Source organism: Podarcis bocagei (assembly GCF_964188305.1).
Source record: "Podarcis bocagei genome assembly, chromosome: 7".
In the NCBI taxonomy this organism is placed as follows: Eukaryota; Metazoa; Chordata; class Lepidosauria; order Squamata; family Lacertidae; genus Podarcis; species Podarcis bocagei.
In genome coordinates, this window is record NC_138132.1 from 28,843,433 (window position 1) to 28,864,735 (window position 21,303).

Genomic DNA, 21,303 nt, shown 5'->3' on the forward strand with positions numbered 1-21,303 from the left:
AATGTGGATTACAAAATATTTGCAGACATTTTAGCAAGTAGACTTAAAAACGTATTAAATGAAGTAATTCACAAGGACCAAGCAGGCTTTCTCCCTGGTAGACACATGTCTGATAACACCAGAAATATTATTGATATATTGGAGCTGTTGCGAATTAGAAACACAAGGGCTGCTTTAATCTTTATTGATGCGGAGAAAGCATTTGACAACATTTCTTGGATGTTTATGAAGAAAAACCTGAAGGGGATGGGAGTGGGACGGGGGTTTGAAAATGGACTAGAAGCAATTTATTCAGAGCAAAAAGCCAAGTTGATAGTGAACAATGTGGTGTCGGATGAACTTCTAATTGAAAAAGGGACACGACAGGGGTGCCCTTTATCCCCTCTGCTATTTATTTCTGTTCTGGAGGTATTGCTGAATATGATTAGGGAGGACCAGCTGGTGCAAGGTATAGAGGTCGGAGCGAAACAATATAAACTGAAAGCCTTTGCAGATGACCTAGTTTTGACAGTACAGGAGCCAGTATCTAGCACAAAAAGAGTTTTGGAACTTATTTTGGAGTTTGGTCGGGTGGCGGGATTTAAGTTAAACAAACAAAAAACTAAGGTTTTGGTCAAAAATCTGACACCTACAGAGATAGAGGGGTATCAGAAAGAGACAGAGCTAAGTGTGGTTAAAAAAGTGAAATACCTGGGGGTATACTTGTCCACTAAAAATTTAAACCTTTTCAAAGATAATTATGAAAAATGTTGGTTGGAAATTAAAAAAGACTTGGATATCTGGTCAAGATTGAAACTTACCTTGTCAGGCCGAATCGCAGCTATAAAGATGTGTGTTTTGCCAAAAATGTTATTCTTATTTCAAACCCTTCAGGTCGTGGACAGAATGGAATGTTTTGGAAAATGGCAGAAGGATATTTCTAAGTTTGTCTGGCAGGGCAAAAAACCCCGAATAAAATTTAAAATACTAACCGACTCAAAAGAAAGAGGGGGGTTTGCCCTGCCGGACCTAAGGTTGTACTATGAAGCTGCAGCCTTCTGCTGGTTGAAGGATTGGTTCCTGTTGGAAAACACCGATGTCCTAGATCTGGAAGGGTTTGATAATGTGTATGGTTGGCATGCATATTTGTGGTATGACAAGGCGAAGGTTCATAAATTGTTTAAAAACCATATTGTCAGAAAATCAATTTTTGCCGTCTGGATGAAGTACAAGGACTTATTAGAAAGTAAGACCCCGAGGTGGTTATCACCTGTGGAAGCCAAGATTTCTAAAAAAAAGCCCAATATGGAGGCCTACTGGCCAAAATATTGGGAACTGATTGAAAGAGTTGGAGATAATTGGAAGCTCCAAAGCCAGGACAAATTAAAAGGTAAAGTGCGAGATTGGTTACATTATGCTCAAATTCAAGAGGTATTTAAAATGGACAAAAAAGTGGGTTTCCAGTTGGAGAAATCGAAACTGGAGACGGAGTTACTAGAACCAAAGACTAAGGTACTTTCGAGGATGTATGACTTGCTGCTTAAATGGAACACACAGGATGAGACAGTTAAATCTGCTATGATAAAATGGGCACAGGATGTAGGACACAACATTATGTCTGAGGACTGGGAAAGGTTATGGAACACCGGTATGAAATTCACGGCATGTAGTGCCTTGAAAGAGAACATTATGAAAATGGTATACCGGTGGTACATGACCCCAGTCAAGTTGGCTAAAATATATCATCTTTCTGATAATAAGTGTTGGAAATGTAAGGAGGCAGAAGGGACATTCTTTCACCTCTGGTGGACCTGTCCGAAAGTAAAGGCCTTTTGGGAAATGATACATAATGAGCTGAAAAAGGTATTCAGATATACCTTTTCTAAGAAACCAGAGGCCTTTCTTCTGGGCATGGTGGATCGGAAGGTGCCAAAGAAGGACAGAACCTTGTTTATGTATGCAACTACAGCAGCTAGGATTCTTATCGCAAAGTTCTGGAAGACACCAGATTTACCCACACTGGAGGACTGGCAGACGCAGCTGATGGACTACATGGAGTTGGCAGAAATGACCGGCAGAATTCGAGATCTGAGCGAAGAAACAATGGAGGAGGACTGGAAAAAATTTAAGGACTATTTGCAAAAACATTATAAGTTGTTTGAGTGTTAAGATTGTGCACGATTAAGAAACGTTATGCTTCTGCAATTTATTTTAAGTAAATGATAAAGTAAGTATTGATGGAAAAAAATGAGACAAACTAGAAACAAAATATTATGTTTATTAAGAGTGTTAAAATTAAATTACAAATTTTTGAAATTGGTAACATAATAAATACAAAGGTATAATAAGTTGGGAAATAAGATAATAAATTGCTGAACTGGTTGGAATGATGAATGCAATGCCGAGAGGATGTGAGGAGGTCCAAAAAGATGTCGAAAAAATTCTATAATGACTTTTTCTTTTCTCTCTGTTTTTCTTTATATAAATATAGAAAATGTTTCTTGTGTGTTGCTGTTCAAACAATTTTGTTCACCTATGGAAAGAAACGCAATAAAAAATTTTAAAAAAAAAACAAAAAGAGCACAGCGAAGGCGCCTTTCTGATATCAAGTGGCAGGGAGTAATAAATTATTGTTATTATTATTACAGTATTATTATTCCATTATAATTTAACACCAGCTTTACACACACACCTTTTCTCTTTACAGTGGTACCTTGGTTTAAGAACAGCTTAGTTTATGAACAACTTGGATTAAGAACGCTGCAAACCGAGAAGTAGGTGTTTTGGTTTGTGAACTTTGCCTTGGAAACACAACATGTTCCACTTCCTGTTGAGTGTGTTCCATTTGTAAATCGAGTCCCCCCGCTGCTATGGGAAAGCATGCCTTGGTTTAAAACTTTGGTTTAAGAACGGACTTCCAGAATGGATTAAGTTCATAAACCAAGGTACCACTGTACTGGAAAACTGAACATCACACTCCATGCAGCTGGGCCATGAAAGTTTTTCCCATATCAAATAGTTATTCGGGATGTATCCAGTGCTAGCCCTGCTCAGACTCACTGAAATTAATGAACCTAAGTTAGTCGTTAATTCCTCTGGAATAATTCTGACCACTCAAAAGAGCCCTCATTCTAGCACAGCCTTATCCCACAACCTCAGATCACAAGGCAACTCCACAGGAGTCAAAATACCCAGCAACAGAAGACTGGCCTGCTCTCCTGGGCGGCATTAGATAAGGACTTAATGCCTTCTGGCTATCACATTCAGACTTTCTCAGCTACTTTCTGTCTTTTAACTCAAGGAATTAACACCCGCTTCCCTTTTGAAATGCTGTAGTTCATGGACACATGATGGGTTCTCAGTATCCTCCAAGTCTCCGGATTCGCCTGCCTGGGCTCATTTTCTTTTTGGAAGCTGCTTTCATCCTTATATTTTTCTTTTTCTTTTCATATGACCATCAAAGTGTTCAAGAAGACCTTGCGCTCTACCCAGGTAAGCCTGCTTGTTAATTGAAATTAGGGTTGCAGGTGTTACTCTGTTTAATTAGTAGGTTAATTGAGCAAATACTTAAGTGGCTGGGGAGAGTCTCCAAGGGTGAGGCTCAATTTCCCCCAAATGAGAGTAAGTTGATTGCATTATTTTATGTAGTGTTAGTATTTGATGAGTTACATCTGGAGTGTGTTTATGTCTGCATGTAAAAAGTAACAAATGTAAATAACAAATGAATAATGGCCTCTCTTGTGCGCAGCATTTCAAGATGTCAACATCATGGTGGTCTTGGGCTTCGCCTTCCTCCTGGCCTTCCTGAGAAGATACGGCTTCAGCAGCGCTGGATTCAGCCTTTTCCTTGCAGCCCTTGGAGTGCAGTGGGCTTTGATCGTGAACGGCTTCATTTTCCATTTCTCAGATGGGCAAGTGAAGATAAATCTGCAAAGGTAGGTAACACGCTTTACAGGGCCCTGCCTTGACCAGTGGTTGCTATGTCTGAGGCTTTATGGATTTAGTTTAGCAGGTTTCTTTGAAACATGGGCAGCTGGAGACCAAGAAATATTACTCTTCTCTCTCATTCCCTCTCTCGCTCCTCCCTCCCTCCCCGCTCTCATTCACAGAGCAAACAAACTGTGCCCACTTTTAGCCCAATAATACTAGGCTTCCCATCCTCATAGCTGTTTATTATGAGGGCAACCAAAACGATCAAGGGGCTGAACTCAAAATGAATGAGCCTGTTCCCTTTCTTAATAATGTGCTTTGTCTTCATTCCTGGTGTGCTCCAAACACTGACCCACACACACCTGCATTTATTAGCTAGAGCAGCCTTTATGAGCCTGGTACCCTCCAGATGTTTGGGACTGGGATTGATGCGACTTGAATCCCAAAACATCTGGAAGGTGCCAGTTTGGCAAAGTCTAAGCTAGAAAATAAGTGTTTGAGTGAGTGGATGAGTGGATTAGTGAACGTATTATACCTTATTGTCAGGGCATCTGCAGCTCTTTTCATCGCACCTGTAGCATAAATCTCTATTGGTGTGTTTTTTTCTTTAAATGAAATGATTCTTCAACATTCAGGCCAACGCAAGCAACGCATAAAAACCAGTTCTTCAGGGGCATTGTTTGGTATTTGCAAGAGGTTAAGGGGTGATATGATAGCCATGTTCAAATATATAAAAGGATGTCACATAGAGGAGGGAGAAAGGTTGTTTTCTGCTGCTCCAGAGAAGCGGACACGGAGCAATGGATCCAAACTACAAGAAAGAAGATTCCACCTAAACATTAGGAAGAACTTCCTGACAGTAAGACATTGCTGCCAAGGAGTGTGGTGGAGTCTCCTACTTTGGAGGTCTTTAAGCAGAGGCTTGACAACCATATGTCAGGAGTGCTCTGATGGTGTTTCCTGCTTGGCAGGGGGTTGGACTCGATGGCCCTTGTGGTCTCTTCCAACTCTATGATTCTATGATTCTATGATTCTAAGATTTGCAGTACAGTATAGTCTCATAGATACACATTTGTGAAAAATTTGCACATGCCAAATTACATGTAAAGATGCAAAATTTAAAATTTAAAAGTCGCAGAAGGTGAGATAATGAGTTTTCCATCCAAATCACCTCAGATACATTTGTCAATTAGTCAACCCAGCAGATCAACCCGAATGATTTCCTCTTCAGTTCATTACCCAACAGAGCTTGCTCCAAATCAATTAAATTTTCCTTTGAGTACCCGATTCTTTATCCCCAAATCATATCCAGATAAAGTCATCTAAAATTAATTTATTCCCTCAAATTAATATCCAGCCAGTAATGCAGATCATCCTTCAATTCAATTTCCCCTGAATCCATTGCTGACTCTGATGCACCCAAGGCATTTAGGAAAAGATTTGGCGCCACCCCTAGTTACATCCTCAGCAGTTTCTGGATACCCAGAATTTTTTCAGGCTTGTGAAACGCCTCAGAATTTACTGTGGATCAGCTGCAGCCTAAATCAATACACAGACCCAGTGGCGGGCTAGCTAAACCCAAAAGCTATGGGGTGGGGAATCTTTGGCCCTCCAGATGTTGCTCAAGTACAGCTCCCCTCATCCCTCACCATGCTTGCCGGGTCTGATGGGAATTGTAGTTCACCAACATCTGAAGGGCCAAAGTTTCCTCACCCTTGCAATAATAGACAGTAGAGGCCTTGGCCTGGGAGGCAGAATCCAGAGGTTTCTAGCTAATTAGGAAACAGGAGGAGCAAACTATTACTTGTAAAAGATTTCCCCAGCTATGAATACTACACACACACACACACACACACACACACACACACACACACAGAGAGAGAGAGAGAGAGAGAGAGAGAGTTAGTTTTATGTAAGTTTTGTTTTATTTTATTGCAGATGGGTTAAACAATTAGATTGCCTGACCAGGTGTCACCTGAATAATAAAAAATATTGATTAATCGTATGAAATTTGGTGGATTAATCAACTAATTTATTAAGTTGCCATAAATGTCCATATAATTAAAGCCCTACTTCTGGAGAAAATGCAGTCTTGGCTTTGCTTTTAGATGACGTTCTTGTGTGTCATCCCAGGCGCCATGTCAGGGCTCTGACGAGTGTGTGGCAGAGGCAAGGGGACTGGAGACTGACCCAGGAGATAGGGACAGAGATTTATGGGGTTTGGTGCCACCTGTGAGGCAGGAACCAGGGCAGTGGGGAAGAGGAAGGGTCGGAGTAGGCAGAGGTGGGGGCACAGGAGCTGTCAGAAGTGGAGGAAGAGGCTGCTCAGATGTGGGGTGTGCCAGTCAAATCCCTGCTTTCCCCTGCCCCACTGTTTCCTAGAAGCAGGAGGGGCTTGAAGAGAGAACAATGACAACTTCCATGCAGGAGAACCCCGTCCCCCTTTCTCCCCCTACATGCCCCCTAAATCTGTTATGGGAGTTCATGAAATCCTCTAGAGATTTGTGGAGGTTCAGGGAGTGTGGGGAGAGGAGAGGGGGAAATTTTGATGCACAATCGGGAAATGCTTGCGCTGATGGAACAAGTTAGTTGGCTATATCCACACTGTCTGCACATCCTGTTTGTGGATACCAGCCAGTCTCCCAATCTGGAGGAGGGGGCTTCTTCAGCACTCTAAAACAATGCTACGGACAATACTGCTTTCTCCTTTTTCTTTTCCCGAAGCATCTTGGCAGCCATTATGAGTATTACAGCGGTGCTGATTTCAGCTGGCGCGATCCTCGGCAAAGCCAACCTGATGCAGTTAATCTGCATGGCTATGGTGGAGGTGGCTGTTTTCGCTGGGAACAGATGGATCATTGTGGATGTTCTGGGGGTATGTATAGAAACCTCTTTGCTACTGAGACAAGGCGTGGGATGGGTGGGTGATTCTGTGGCAGCTTCCCATTTCCAGAGACCTTTCCCCCTCAGGAACTGTCCCTTTGTGGTATCTGAAGGTCAAGCACAGCTGCCCTGTTTTGCCATCTTCCCTAATTGGCATTAGCTGCCAAGGCAGCCTTTCTCAAGAGTGGCTCTCTGTGTCATAAGACTTAAGGTTGCTGGCCTCTAGTAGCTTTGATTACCAACCCTTGGCGCTGGATCAGACCAGAGGCCCAACTAGTCCAGCATCCTGTACCCCACCAGCAGCCAGCAAGGAGCTCCAATGGAAAGCCCTCAGCAACAAGTGGCTTGTTTCCCTGGAACTTTATCTGGCTCCGTCCCAGAGGCCAACTTTGACAGGTGGGCAGGGGCAACCCACCTGTCAATCACATGATGTCATTATGGCACCCCATGATGGATAGGTGGGTCGTCCTGCTCACCTGTCAAAATCCCTTGCGCAGCTCTCCCCAAGCACCAGGTTTGGGGTTGGCAAGGGCTTCTTTCTCCTCTCCCCATCATGAGCAGGCCCTCTCACAGCTGAAGCCTGCCAAAAAACCAACAAACCAGGGTTGCTTGCCTTGGATGTGTGTGCCAGTTCCCAGCAGAATTGAACCCTGCATTTTCACCCATCACCTGAAGTTATGAGTGATGTTAGCTGATTGACAGGGGTGTGGCTTTGGGGAAATGGCCTCATGGGCCAAATTGGTTCCCATGGTGGGCCAAGAGCTAGAGGTTCCTGACCCCTGCTCTGAACTATGGAGATTCTGTTTAGCTATTGTGCCACTGATAGATAACCCTCTTCCACAGTGTTGTCTAATCCTGTATATTAATTTCAAGCTCAGTTCCCTGAGTGGGTAGGCAAAATAGCACAGCCCAGGCAGATTTGCCGGGGTGGGGGGACCCAGAATTTGCAGAAGTCAAAATAACTTTAGAGGGGGAATACCCTGCAAAGTGAGGGTGCAGCAGCCTCAGTGGGTATGTTGGGGTGGAAAACAGAAAACCAGAGAGAGGGATAGGATATGGAAGAGGACAAAGATGGCTGTCTGGCGGGCACATGGAGCAGGAGCACGGAAGAGCTGTGCTGAATCAGATTAAAGTCCTGTCCATTCCAGCATCCAGTTCCCCACAGAATACATTCCACCCTGGCTCTCTATGAAATGGTGACTGTTTTTTTGTGGTCTACAGATTAACAGCCACATCAGCTTGATGCATGTTCATTTGTTTGGGGCATTTTTTGGCTCCACTGTCTCCTGGTTCCTCAACAATTCCTCGCTGCACCCAAAAGTTGAGAAAGAAAGATCAAAGCCTGCTTCTGATATGTTTGCAATGCTGGGTAAGCTGTTTTCATCAGTGTCCTAAGGCAGGGTGGGAGGTCAAACAAATCTCTTTACTGGAGCTTGAAACAAAGACGTTTTGAGAAATTTCCCCCAGTGGATGTTGATGTTGAAATGTGGCATTTGACATAGTAGGATACATTATTCAGCAGCTGATGTTTGACTTCTGAGTTTGATTTCAACAAAGATCTGACAATATTTGGTCTGTGTATAGTTCTGGTGATTCAACTTCAAGTGTTCTTAAATGAAACTCAGGCTGCATACACACTATAGATCTCAAGTGCATTCAAAGCACATCCCAACTCCCCCCCCCCCAAATCCTGAGAACTGTAGTTTAAGGGTGCTGCAGTTCTCAGGATTCTGGGGGCGGTGCATACATGTACATGTATGGCACGTCCATGGCTGTGACTATTTGGAATCTGGGTTCAGACCCAGTTCAAGAACAGTGATTGTATTGGCGGATGACTTTTGCCATGCACTAAGCCTATCTCTTGGTTCTGCTGGATCTCTCAACAGCTTTTGATATCATGGATATCTTTCTGGGGCATCTGCCTGGAGGTAAAGTGAACATGTGTCCTGCTTTTACAGCCTTCTGTTTGAAGGAGTCCTTTGTTTGAAGGGCTGCCTAGTCCAAGTCTAGTTTAAAGAGAAAGAAACCTACAGAGGGACCTTGAAGTTGCCCATCGGCAGCACCTGTGCAGCAAACTGAGAAGGAAAGCTTGCCACCTGGCCAGTCTTCTTCACCATTAGGAATGTCAATAATTGTTAGGAGACCCCTATTCCCCTCATAGAACTGCAGTCCCTAGAGTTTCCTGGGAAGAGTGGTTAAACCACTCTGAGGTTGTAGCTCTGTGCGGACAATGGGGGTCACTTAACCCCTTGCACCCTTAACAAACTACACTTCCCAGGATTCTTTGGGGGAATCCATGGCTGTTTAAAGTGATCTGATGTTGCCTTCAACTTGAAGTGCCAGATTCAGTGTAATAATTACAAACACATTTGTATGTGCTCTTCAGGCTGAACCTTCATGGAAACAGTCTTATAGAATGACACAGAGAGACAAAAAGCCTGGAAGGAAAAGTGCCCAGCCCAGAAAGACCATAGGTTTTTTTTAATTGGCAGAAGTGACATGCTCCACTAATTGAGCTGTAAAGTGCAGTTCCAGTCTCTCAATATTTCTCTGCTGGCCAGAGAGTCATAGTTTGATTGGTGCTACAACGTTAATGGGTGGCGCATGTGTTAGAGGTTGGGCCTCAGAGACATTTCCTTCTGCTTATACAGATAAGCATCCCTTTTTCATAGCAGAACAGTGTTTGGTGTAGGGATCCGCCCATCCCACAGGCCCAGGTTGCCAAAAGTCGTGTGTGTAACTTGTGATTAGGTGAAAATTTCCCTCTCCAAAAAACAATTGGAGCAGAATCATAGAGGGCCATGTTGCTGAAATATGCAGTCATCACTTGTGTTAGGCTGTTTTACGCTATCCTGGAAAATTAATGCATATGGCAATAATAATGATGATGATGGTGGCTTTTTTCTTTTTGTAGAAATGAGGTGTCAGTATTCGCATATTGATAAAAGTGCCGCGAGCACAGTATTCGCTTGTGCCAAAGGACCAACATCTCTTCTTTTGCTACCCATGGCAGTTATTTTGTGCTTGCTCAGAGGGGTGCAGCTGCAGCAATAGCCTCCCAGCAACAGCATTGCAGCTTCAAGCTGAGAGGGTTAAAGTCCGGGCTGCATGGCCCACCAGTGGAGGCAATCTTGGTGCTTACGCCACTGTGTGGCACAGCCCCAACCCCACCATAGGGGTGCAAGAAGGCATCGTCTCCCATTACACCCTGTATCCATCACATGCAGCTTCGTAGTGTTCGAAACTCTCATTGTTCTAGGTGCATTTTGCGACAGGGAATTTCATTAGCGTAAGCAGTTTCTGAGCTCAGGGCACAGTACTGCGCCTATGATTTCAGATTAAAACTGCAGAGTGGAAGGAAAGGAGGACCTTTTTCTGCCTCCCCACTTCCAACTACTCTCTGAAGACTGGAGAAGAGACCCTCTTAAAAATATTAGGGAGGTGGGCAGAGGAAGGACTAGACCATGTGAAAAAGAACATAATATTTTTAGCTGCAGTTCATTCATTTTCAGCTTTGTATTCTTGTTATAAAAAAAGTGTGCCTAGACATTCCGTTGTTGCACCCATAACCTAGGATTAAGGTGTCATTTAGCTCATAGCTTTCATATCTCAGTTTCTAACACAGCAGCTCTGTTTCTGTTCTGCTGCAGTTTACCTGCTGCCCAAAATTACGTGATTTGTGTCATGTTCTGCTGTGGCGAAATTGCAAAACTTACGTAATTCATTACGTAGTTTATGTTATTCCACCCTATTCATTTCAACGCAAGGGAAGCGCCATGCAAATTAATTAGTCACATATTGTTGATGGGTTGAGAGCAAAAACAGTAGATATCAATCGTGTTTACTTGATTGATTTCCGTTCCAGGAATGGGATGAATAGGCAAACATTTCCATTCCTATTTCATTTTTTAAACATCTCTATCTCACCTGTCCCTCTCCTGGTAAACAGCAGTGACACTACTGCTGGAAAGCTATTGTGGCGACTCCACCCACTTCTGCCCAGGTGGGAATGCTGCCATGAGTCTGAAAAGGGTTCTGCATCCCTGGGTTAGAGGAGCAGCTTGACAGAGGAAGAACACGGGAGATTCTGTTGCTGGTACTTTAAGCTGAAGCTTCTGAGCCTGACACTTGTCTTGAACTTGCTGATAGGCATGGAATTTCCACGGTGGTCAACTCTTCACTGCGGTTATTGCAGACAGATCCCTGCCTTCCTCCCATGGCTGCAATAAATTACAAGCAACACGCACCTGTTGTTTCCTTGCAAACATAATACCTCAGTGGGAGATCCAGTTACATATCTTCTTGGCTCAGTGTTTGTTTTGCCATGTGCAGGATGATTGATAGGCTGAATCTTGAATGCTGTTTAGGTTTTTCTGTTGTTTGTTTAAGTATAGGTAGTGCCCAAAGCAGTAGTGGTAAACAAATTGTTGCAAATTGCTTGCTCCACTCCTGGGGTGTTGGGAAGGACTGCTGGACCAAAGGCAATGTAGTGTCTCTGGGGATGGTCACATGAGACCACTACCTTGTTGAAGCTAAGTTGGTCTTGGCATGGTCTGTGCTTGGATGGGTGACTTCCTGGGAACTTTGTTTACGCTGCCTTGGGCTTCATGAAGGAAAACAACGTGGAATATAAATGTAAAACATAATAAATGCAGGAAGTCTTTCTTCAGATTGTGCATTGTTTCTGAGAAAGAGCCTGCAGGAATTCTGCTGCTGTTCTTTTTTAAATTCAAATTTCCGCATACATGTGGAGAACTGAATTTAAGTTCAGAAAAACAAGAAACCGAGAGAAACTGCAGTGGACAGATCCACCCATCCATTGGTACAAGACAGGGCTATGGCTGGATGTAAAGCTCAAGCTGCTCTGTAGGAGAGCAGCACTCTGATGTTGCTTCAGCAGCCATCAAATGAAGACTGAGGTCAAAATAACCACAGCAGGTGCATCTATATTGCAGCCCTGCCCCTGCTGTAAAGTGACTTACCAGTTAAAGGGCCCTAGGCAGCTCAATCAGTCTTTTGCTCCAGCAGAGCAGGGAAGACTCTGGTCTCACAAGGGCCTTTGCGATGGAGGCCTCTGAGTCCGAGGATGGCAGTGCTATATCCTCAGGCTGGGGGGACATTGGCAGCACAGGTTAATCTGGTTGAAGCTGTCCTGGCTCGCTGCCAATACATGCAACCAGATGCACTAATGTGTAGGTAGTGATCTCTAGATATGTCTGGGAAGGAAAGAAGCCCAGAATTAAATTTAAGTTATTAACAGATGTAACAGAAAGAGGGGGCTTCGCCCTACCAGACATGAGATTGTATTACGAAGCAGCATGTCTGTGTTGGATAAAAGAATGGGTAAAGTTGGAGAATAAAGAATTATTAGACCTGGAAGGGTATAATAACAAATTTGGGTGGCATGCGTACCTATGGAGGGATAAAAAGAGAGTGCATAAGGGATTTTGTAGCCACATCTTTAAGGGTCCACTAATAGAGGTCTGGGACAGATACAAAAATATACTAGAACCGAAAACCCCACATTGGTCATCCCCGTTGGAGTTAATAAGTGTAAAGAAAGTTAACATGAGAGAAAAGTGGGGAAAGTATGGAGAAATGGTTACTAATGAAGGAGGGAAGTGGAAAGTAAAACCTTACGATCAGGTTAAAGTATTTACATATGACTGGCTGCACTATTTTCAGATAAATGAAATATTTAAAAAAGAGGTGAAGGAAAGGGGTTACGAGGAAAAGGAATCGACATTCCAAAAAGAGATAATAAACAACGAATATAAAAATCTGTCAAAAATGTATAAAATACTGCTAGAGTGGAATACGAAGGATGAGGAAGTAAAATCAGTGATGGTACAATGGGCAAGGGATTTCGGCTATAACATTCAACTGGAGGATTGGGAAAAGTTATGGAGAGTGAATATAAAATTTATGGCATGTGTGTTACTGAAGGAAAATGTGATGAAGATGCTCTATAGGTGGTATTTGACACCCGTAAAACTAGCTAAGATGTATAAGGTAGATAACAAATGCTGGAAATGTAAGCAAAAAGAAGGGACGTTCTATCATCAATGGTGGGAGTGTAAGAAAGTTAAAAGCTTCTGGGATGAAATCTATAATGAAATGAAAAAGATGTTAAGTTATACTTTTGTAAAAAAGCCAGAAGCCTTCTTATTAGGTATTGTGGGAAAAGACATCAGAAGAAAGGATTGTAAACTTTTCCAGTATGCGGTAACGGCAGCCAGAATTGTGGTAGCCCAGAAGTGGAAGCAGGAAGAAATCCCAACGGTAGCAGAGTGGAGAGTAAAACTGACTGAATATGCCGAGTTGGACAAATTAACAGGGAAAATCAGATATATTAAGGATCAAAAGTTTATTGAGGACTGGGGGAAATTTGTGGGTTATCTGGAGAATAAATGTTTTGTAAATACAACGCTAGTGGGATTTAAAGAGGCACTGTAAAGAACTAACAAGTATTGCTTAATAGAAATAATGTACGAAGGGAGGAAAGAACGGCAATATGAAAGAATGGAATGTGTTTTAAAGATATAAACACGAATGAATGTCAATGACGCTGAAGGAAGTTCAAAATGTATGAGATGTATTGAAATATGGATATAATGTGTAAATAATGGGAAATCAAGAAAATTTTAAAATGCAAAAAAAAAAAAAACAAACACTAATGTGTAGGTAGTTTCAGGCACATAATGGTAGAGGCTCAACAGCAGGCCCAGAGTTCAAGAGCCATGATTCTTTACCATTGGGCGTAGTGGCGCAGCGAGCCAGGGCGCCAAGCAGTAGAGGGTGTCAGGCAGAGAGTCCAGGGAGGGGAGAGTGGGGAGGTAAGCGAGGTGGAGTGGGGGCTTTGTGCCTGCGAACCTCCTGCACCCATCGGAGGCAGGAAGGCTCCAGATGCCTTCCTGCAGTCCGGAGCTCTCTCCACTGGTTCCACGACACACCACCATCTCAGCTGCGTGGTGTGTGCTTGCATCCCAAGGTCTGCGCAGAATAAACGTGACTCTACCACCACTTCCCCGTCTACTCTACCTTGAAAGATCCCTGCTCTCGAGGCGCCACACTGCAACTGCCGCCCCCAGCGCCCCTCCCTCCTTCCCCTCTTCTCCACCTCCTTGCACGGAGCCTGCCTCCTCCCGCTGCCCCCACCACCTCTGCACTCCTTCACACGGACTGCGTTTCCTTCCCCTGCCCGATCCCCTCCCAGTCACACTCTCTCCTCCCCCCCTTCCTCCCCAAGCAAGGAAGGTGAGACTGTGGCTGAGTGTGTGCGCTTCTCTGCTGTGGTGAAGCGGATGGCCCAGCTCGCTTCGCCTGCCCCTGCCCGGACGAGACCCCCGCCTGCCTCCCGTGCCACCCGGCTGCCCAGCCCCACACCATGATCCCACTGCGGGAGCGAATGCCTGGCCACGTGTGAGCAGCACGGGGCAGCAGCGCGAGGGCGGGAGCAGCCTTTCCTAAAAAAGGTCAACAATTTTGGGGTCCCCCCTTAAAAAAGGTTGACAACTCTGGGAAACGGGGGGGGGGCGGGCGCCGGAGGGATCTTTCCACCGTGGTGCAGGATATGCTTAAGACGGCCCTGTTGGGCAGTAAAGTCAGAACTGGATGGAAGCAGTGAAGATGCCCCAATAGTTACCACTACCCTACCTGCCAAGCTTGTGAAGATGAGGCGTGGTGCACTCACTGTTGGGGCTCACTCGCTTTACAGAAATGTTGGGATTGCCACCGCATGCTGCTTTGGGGTTGGTGGGTCTTCTCCCATCCGTGGAGGCAGCTCCTGGTTCTAGGCAACAATACAGCACCCTCCCGTTCAGGTGCCTGATCAATTGCAGCCCCCTCCTGAGCTGCCTCCCCCTTCAGCTGCCCACTGTCTCCACAGAGGCGTTCTGCTCTGCTGGAAGGTCGGGGGTGGGGTGGGGAGCCAACATTCCTTCTAAAGTGGCTGAAGTCAAGATAGCCCCCTCCACTAACCCCAGTTCCCATCGTTCAGGCTTCCCCTTCTCTTTTGCTTCCTCCTCTTGTATTGGGGCCTGCCAATCCAAGCCCAAGCCTTCCTGGTTCCCAGTCTGTGAGCATTTGGAGTTGAATGCTTAGCAGAGTCTTAACTGAACACAGAATACCGGCTGGAGGAGCTCTTTGTACGCTAGATACAATCTCATTGGGACTTCAGGTTTAGGAAAGTAAGAAAGCTAATGTTTATAGTTGGAAATATGTGTTTGATAGGAAAGATCCTAGTTCTCCCTGGCCAATTGAGCCACGCTTGCTCTGGCATCTCAACAGGACAAATCTCAAAATAAATCTGTTCTCATATGGGGTCCCTGGAGAAGAAGGGGGAAGGTGAGGAGGAAGTGAGGTCTGCAATCATAAGATTACCTGCAGGAAGATCAACAGGTCAGGCACAAGCAGGACAGTCTAGGAAGCTTGGAGGTTCCTCTCTCTATCTGCCCTTTCTCATGCAGATACATTAGCCGATACAGTGCAAGCTGAGTTGCACCCTGTCACTTCCAACAAAAGCAATTATCTAATGGGTTCAAGAGGGCACTAATTGTTCTTTTTGTGTGTGGGTGTTCACTAGGTACTCTCTTCCTTTGGACATTCTGGCCCAGCTTCAATTCTGTGTTGGTAGAGAAAGAAGAGGAAAAACAGGCTGCCATTTACAACACCTATTTTGCAATGGCTACAAGTGCTGTGGCCGCATTTGCGTTCTCAAAGGCTACCAGTAGTGATGGGACGTTCCACATGGTAAGTCAGAAGTTCCTGTTCTCTAACTTTCAATCTAGAGGGACTTTCTCCTAACTAGAGAGACAGCCGGAAGAGAGATGCTCACACTTCCAAGCAACCTATTTATTGAGAAATCATCCTAATTTGCTTGCATATTTGCTTGCATTGGTTATTTAATGAGCATTCCCTCTCATTTGTTTGCATGGGGACTGGAGAATGCATGCATCAAAGCAAGTGCCCGTCTCACACTTCCAGTGCAGGTCCCCATCAATTTCCTTATCGCAGAAAGTCTGATCTTCTGGGGAAACTGGCTTGTTGCACAAGACCTAATGGTCAGCTAGAAGTGTGCGACTTGAATTTGCTGGTATGTGGTGGACAGGCTGGTTCTGCGGCCTAACTGGTGCCTGGCTGCTGGAAATCCTGGTTTAAGACATGCACACGTGCACCTACACAAACACCTACCCACCCACCCACACCAGCGTCTTTCACTAGTAAAACGTTTCCAGCCGACTTTTTTCATTCCTCACTTTCTTCTTTTGCTTGTTCTACAGGCCCACATCCAGAATGCCACTCTGGCCGGTGGGGTTGCTGTTGGCTCCTCAGTTTCCATCATCCGATACCCTTGGATTGCGATGACTTTAGGTCTGGTGGCCGGGGCAGGTTCTGTGCTTGGCTTTGCCTTTTTACAGGTAACAGTTCCCATTTTGAACCATCCCATTTTGGATTGTGGGCAAGGAGGAGCGGGCATTTTGCTGCCTGAGGCAAAGGGCAAAATGGCGCCTCCCCCATTCCTTGTGCAAAAGCCAGTCAGGTTGGCAGTTGACTCTGATTTCAACAGTGGTGATAAGACCGAGTCTCATCTTCATCTGAGAGCAGCAGGCAGGTTTAGTGGGATGGTGCTTAAAGTTCTTGTCTCTGAAGCATCTGTTGGAGGCAGCTTCCTCACATTGCCTAATGGTAGGGCCAGCCCCAAGAAGGAGACCTGCACATGTCATCTTACAGAGCAGCTGGGGAATCCTTGACTCTTTTGGTTAATGAAACCCTATCCATTTATTTATTATTACATTTATACCCCACCTTTTCTCTGAGGAGGTCGAAGTGGCATAAATGGTATTCCTCCCTCTCCATTTTATACTCACATCAATGCTGTGAGGTAGGATAGGCTGAGGGACTGTGGCTGGCCCAGTGAGCTTCATAGCTGACTGAGGATTTGAACCTTGGTCTTCCTTGGACGCGGGTGGCGCTGTGGGTAAAACCTCAGTGCCTAGGACTTGCCGATCGTATGGTCAGTGGTTCGAATCCCCGTGGCGGGGTGAGCTCCCGTCTTTCGGTCCCAGCTCCTGCCCACCTAGCAGTTCGAAAGCACCCCTAAGTGCAAGTAGATAAATAGATACCGCTTTATAGCAGGAAGGTAAACGGCGTTTCCGTGTGCTGCGCTGGTGCCGGCTCGCCAGAGCAGCTTCGTCACGCTGGCCACGTGACCCGGAAGTGTCTTCGGACAGCACTGGCTCCCGGCCTCTTAAGTGAGATGAGCGCACAACCCTAGAGTCGGACACGACTGGCCCGTACGGGCAGGGGTACCTTTACCTTTACCTTACTTCCTGGTCCTGATCTGGCTGCAAACCACTATGCCACACAGGCTCTCTCGGGTCTTTTTCAACATATGCTAGTCTTTTCCAGTCTTGTTGCTCTAAACTTCTTAATGCCAGAAACTGAACCTTCCTGATCTACTGCTAAGCAGTGTCCCCCTCTCTGTGCTTCCATGACATTGTGGCTGACAAGACAGTCCTGCTTATAGCCAGCCCACAAGCCCTTCAACAGCTACCTTCTGATTTGCAGCGTTAAAGGTTATTCACATGACTCTTTGGCTGCACACATCCCGTACATTTAAACTACTCCCTGCCCAATATTATTGGGAACTGAAGTTTATTGAAGGTGCTGGGAATTGCAGCTGCGTGAAATTAAATTACAGTTCCTTTTGGGGGAGTTGCATGATTGAAATGTGCTTTGAATTTTGTGGTGTTTACACAGCATTTGTGTTTTTCACATGTACCCTTCCCATCAAACTCAGAAGCGCCTGGAACCAGCGCTCAGGATTCATGATACCTGTGGAGTTCTTTACACCTTTGGTCTGCCCAGTTTGATTGGAGGGATCACTCGCATTATTCTTATCCTAATAGACAGCCAGGAAGACCTAGAAGGGTAGGTGGAACCTCTCTCTCAAATGTTATCTCCTCTGAACTTTTCAAGAGATAGTTATTGGGCCCCACCAGAAAGTGTGTAGACAGAAAGCTGTAGACAGAAACCTTGCACCACCTTGAGGGTTTTATTTTAAAAAGTTTTAAAGGCGGGGGGGGGGGGGAGGAAATACTATCCACTGTAGTACTGGACATTACCTAGCAAAAATTCAGTTCAAACAAGTCAGTGGAAAGCTCTTGGTCAGTAGTAACACACTTGAAGTGTGTGCCCTCCAGTTTCTCTGTAGTGTCCTGTGGTTCAATGGCAATTGTGAAGGAGCTCTTTGTAAGATCAGCTGGTGTGAAAAGGGCTCTCTAAATAGAGAAAGTTTAAAAACAGGAGACAGAGATAGTAAGGAAGGATTGATCTTCTAAATTTTGTTCCTTTAATTTTCTCTTTGGTCCAGGTGGCTGCATTTCTGCTGCAGTTTGTGATAGACTTCACAAAAAACTGCCAGCATCATATTGCACATTGCCCCTTACATATTTTTGTATGCAATTTTGCCTAACGTAACATGTTTGCAAACCATTTTCTCTAATGTGTTGCATTTTTGTATATACATTTTTAGGCACACTCACTCCTTATATAGTTTTTTTTAGCACGTTTGCTGGGATAGCAGCATAGCAAAATTCAGAGAAGTGCAAATGTCAAAGAATGGTTATGTTTTGATTCATGCAAATGTTTTTGGAAATGCAAATTAAATCACTTCATATTATATGAATTGTGGATCACACGGAATTCTCCCCCATCAATAACAGAGTGTAAGGCCTATGGAAAAACACCAAGACTGTAGCACTGAATAAGTGGTAAAGCATTTACTGGTTTGTGAATGGTTTTTGTTGTTGTGATTTTCAGAATGGGTTATTTGGCTTTGATTGAACTTGGTGCATCCTGCGCGATCATTTCCCTGGGTCTGATGGCTGGACTCATTACAGGTCTGTTATCGCAAACACTCTTTGTGATTTTCTATGGAGCTAAAGCCTCTCCTTTCCTTGAATGCTACTGGTGTCTGATTGCTCAATGGACACACATTGTACCTTTTCAATGCTGCACCAAGCAAGGGGCTAGACTGGATGATCCACTGGATATGTGGAGTAGCAGAGGAGGAAGCAAAGATAAAGTGAAAACTTCAAGAATGCTTGATAATGTCAGTAGATGTAGAAACTAACAAAGAAGCAGGAGAATTTGCCCCGGATCTGAGTGATAATATACCCCATCGAGCACCACCCACTAGTGTAGATGGGAAAAGAATTTAACTGAAAGCACTCATGTGTGGATGAATATGCGCTAAAGTGCCACATGGTAAACTGGGATCTGTGTGACCTATGTGCATGTTAATGCTCTGGTGTGTACACAGCCTATGCCACACTTTAGGCTTAAGAGAGACATCACTTACCTGCCTCATTTATGTAATGGGTCTAGGGGATGCAAGCCTATAATTTTAAAGTTGTAATTCCTCCATATATGTTCATACAGGTCCATCAAGCGAAAAACTAGTGTTCCAACTGTCAAATAGCTACGGTTGGAGGATGTGCTTCAACAGTGAACATAGCCCGAGCTATGTGTTTAGTGATATCATACCACTTTTAACAAGAATGCCTTTCTCCAAATAATCCTCATAACTCTAGGTTCTTAAGGATGCTGAGTACAATTAGGAGACCCTTATTCCCTTCACAGAGCTACAATTCCAAGAAAGGAGGGATTGACTGTTAAACTGCTCTGAGAGTTGCAACTCTGAGGTGAACAGGTGTCTCCTAGCAACTCTCAACACCCTTACCGAACTACAGTTCCCAGGATTCTTTGGAGGAAGCCATTACTATTTAAAGTTGTATGATACTGCTTTCAGTGTATAGTGCATATGGGGCCTTAGAGGGTACAGTGAAAGGTATTTTGGGAAAGGTTTGTCACTTTTCAGTACATGTTTTGCATTCTTTTCCCAATGTCTTAGGTTTCTTACTAACTTTTGAATTCTGGAAAGCACCTCCTATAACAAAGTATTTTGATGATCAAGCTTTTTGGGAGGTAAGTTTTTAAATTTCACACTAGCTATTAGTCACTGTGCTAACTGTTCTTTATCCACTTTCCATGCTGTTCTTTACCATGCCCCCTCTTACCCACCTTTCCTCTAAACTAAAAAGCCTTAGATGTTAGCTTTCCTCATAGAAAAAAAATCAATAATGTTTCTTTGTTTTTAGTTTCCACATTTAGCTGCTGGATATTGAATACAGGCATCAAGACTGCAGTAAACTAGTTGTGGAAGATTTTGTCGATCTGCCATTAAAGCCACCAGAAGTTGTGTAACCTTTTCGTAGGAACCATTTGTTTGCAAGACCGAATGAACTACACTACTGCTTCATTAAGGAGGCTGCCAACCGCCTTCTTTTCTCTAAGGCATACTATTTACAGCTGAACCTGCAAAATGCTGAGGATTTTGCTTTGGCAGGGGGGCGTGGAAATGTGGATTTTACCTCACTTGACCTCCCCCTGTCAGCACCTTAAATGCAGTAGTTTTAACAACTTTCCACACTGAGTTGTCTGTTGTAAAATTCTTGCCACCTTGCAGAGGATTCTGGGAGCGTTTTCTAGGTGGTGCACTTTCAGCTGTTGCACCTTGCAAGGGAGTGATTGGTAATGTGGAAAAGTTGCACAAGTGTACAGTGTGATATATGGAGCTAAGTATTTTATAATATGCTATGCCTCCGCAGTTGTAATTTTATATCCCCATATGCCTACCATCTTTCTTACTGCTACCACTGCCTTTAATGTCCCAATTAACCCTGTGCATAAATGGCCTAAGTGGATTGTGACTCCAGCTGAAAAATACTAAAGCAATGAAGTCAGCATGGGAAATGAACTGCTGCTTACTATCACAAACTGAATGTTAGAACACTGCCTCTACAGCACCACCATAAAGCCACCAGTAACAAGACAAGAGCCATCATACTTGGAAGTCACAGGCCCAGCAGAAACTTCAGAAGCATGGTAACATTTCAGTTAATAGTTCAGGTGTGGGAAACCTTTGGCCTGCCAGATGTTAATAAACTACAGCTCTCATCAGTCTTAGCAAGCATGGCCAAGGGCTAGGAATGGTGGGAGCTGTAGTTCAGCAACATCTGGAAGGCCCAAAGTTCCCCACACCTGGTACTTAAGTCTCCCCCAGAAAAAAGCAGCCTAATAATTGGTTGCTATGGTGCAAATCAGCCTGTCATGCACTGGATAACCTTACAAGGTACAAAAGAAGCAGCTCAGATCCAGGCAGAAAACGTGTAAGAACTTCAGCTAGAGGGACCCATTTGTGGGCAAGACCTCTGCACCCCTAGGATCAGTGGAAGCTTCCATCTTGCTTAGCTCCACCTGCCCATCAGAGAGAGCACCCATTCCCGCTAAACATCCCAGTGGCACTTGTGTGAATGAGTGTGACCTCTCTAACTTTGATTTCTGAATTGCATTCAATAAATGTGTTGTTTTGCCTTCCCCCACCCAAGACTCACTAAATTACTTCAGCTTCAGTACAGATCAACTGTATCCACAACAAAGGAACCC

At 44.5% G+C, this 21,303-nt stretch overlaps 1 protein-coding gene and 1 long non-coding RNA gene across 8 annotated transcripts in view; one reads left to right on the top strand and one right to left on the bottom strand.

Moving 5' to 3' along the window:
* LOC308592528 (RH-like protein) overlaps positions 1–21,239 on the top strand; it is a 29,433-nt gene extending 8,194 nt beyond the window's left edge. For 2 of the 7 annotated variants that reach the window (XM_081204082.1, XM_081204081.1), the window contains exons 2-12: positions 2,687–2,753; positions 3,443–3,471; positions 3,728–3,914; positions 6,634–6,784; positions 8,014–8,161; positions 15,377–15,543; positions 16,074–16,211; positions 17,594–17,724; positions 18,616–18,695; positions 19,709–19,782; positions 19,956–21,239. In XM_081204082.1, the coding sequence (XP_081060208.1) occupies positions 2,687–2,753; positions 3,443–3,471; positions 3,728–3,914; positions 6,634–6,784; positions 8,014–8,161; positions 15,377–15,543; positions 16,074–16,211; positions 17,594–17,724; positions 18,616–18,695; positions 19,709–19,782; positions 19,956–19,982 (1,199 nt within the window). In that variant the 3' untranslated portion in view covers positions 19,983–21,239. Of the gene's footprint in view, positions 1–2,686; positions 2,754–3,315; positions 3,472–3,727; positions 3,915–6,633; positions 6,785–8,013; positions 8,162–15,376; positions 15,544–16,073; positions 16,212–17,593; positions 17,725–18,615; positions 18,696–19,708; positions 19,783–19,955 lie in introns of all 7 variants that reach the window. The other 5 variants (XM_081204083.1, XM_081204084.1, XM_081204080.1 and 2 more) reach the window with 4 other exon arrangements.
* LOC308592560 overlaps positions 1–21,303 on the bottom strand; it is a 259,350-nt gene that overhangs the window by 108,346 nt on the left and 129,701 nt on the right. The window lies entirely within an intron of this gene.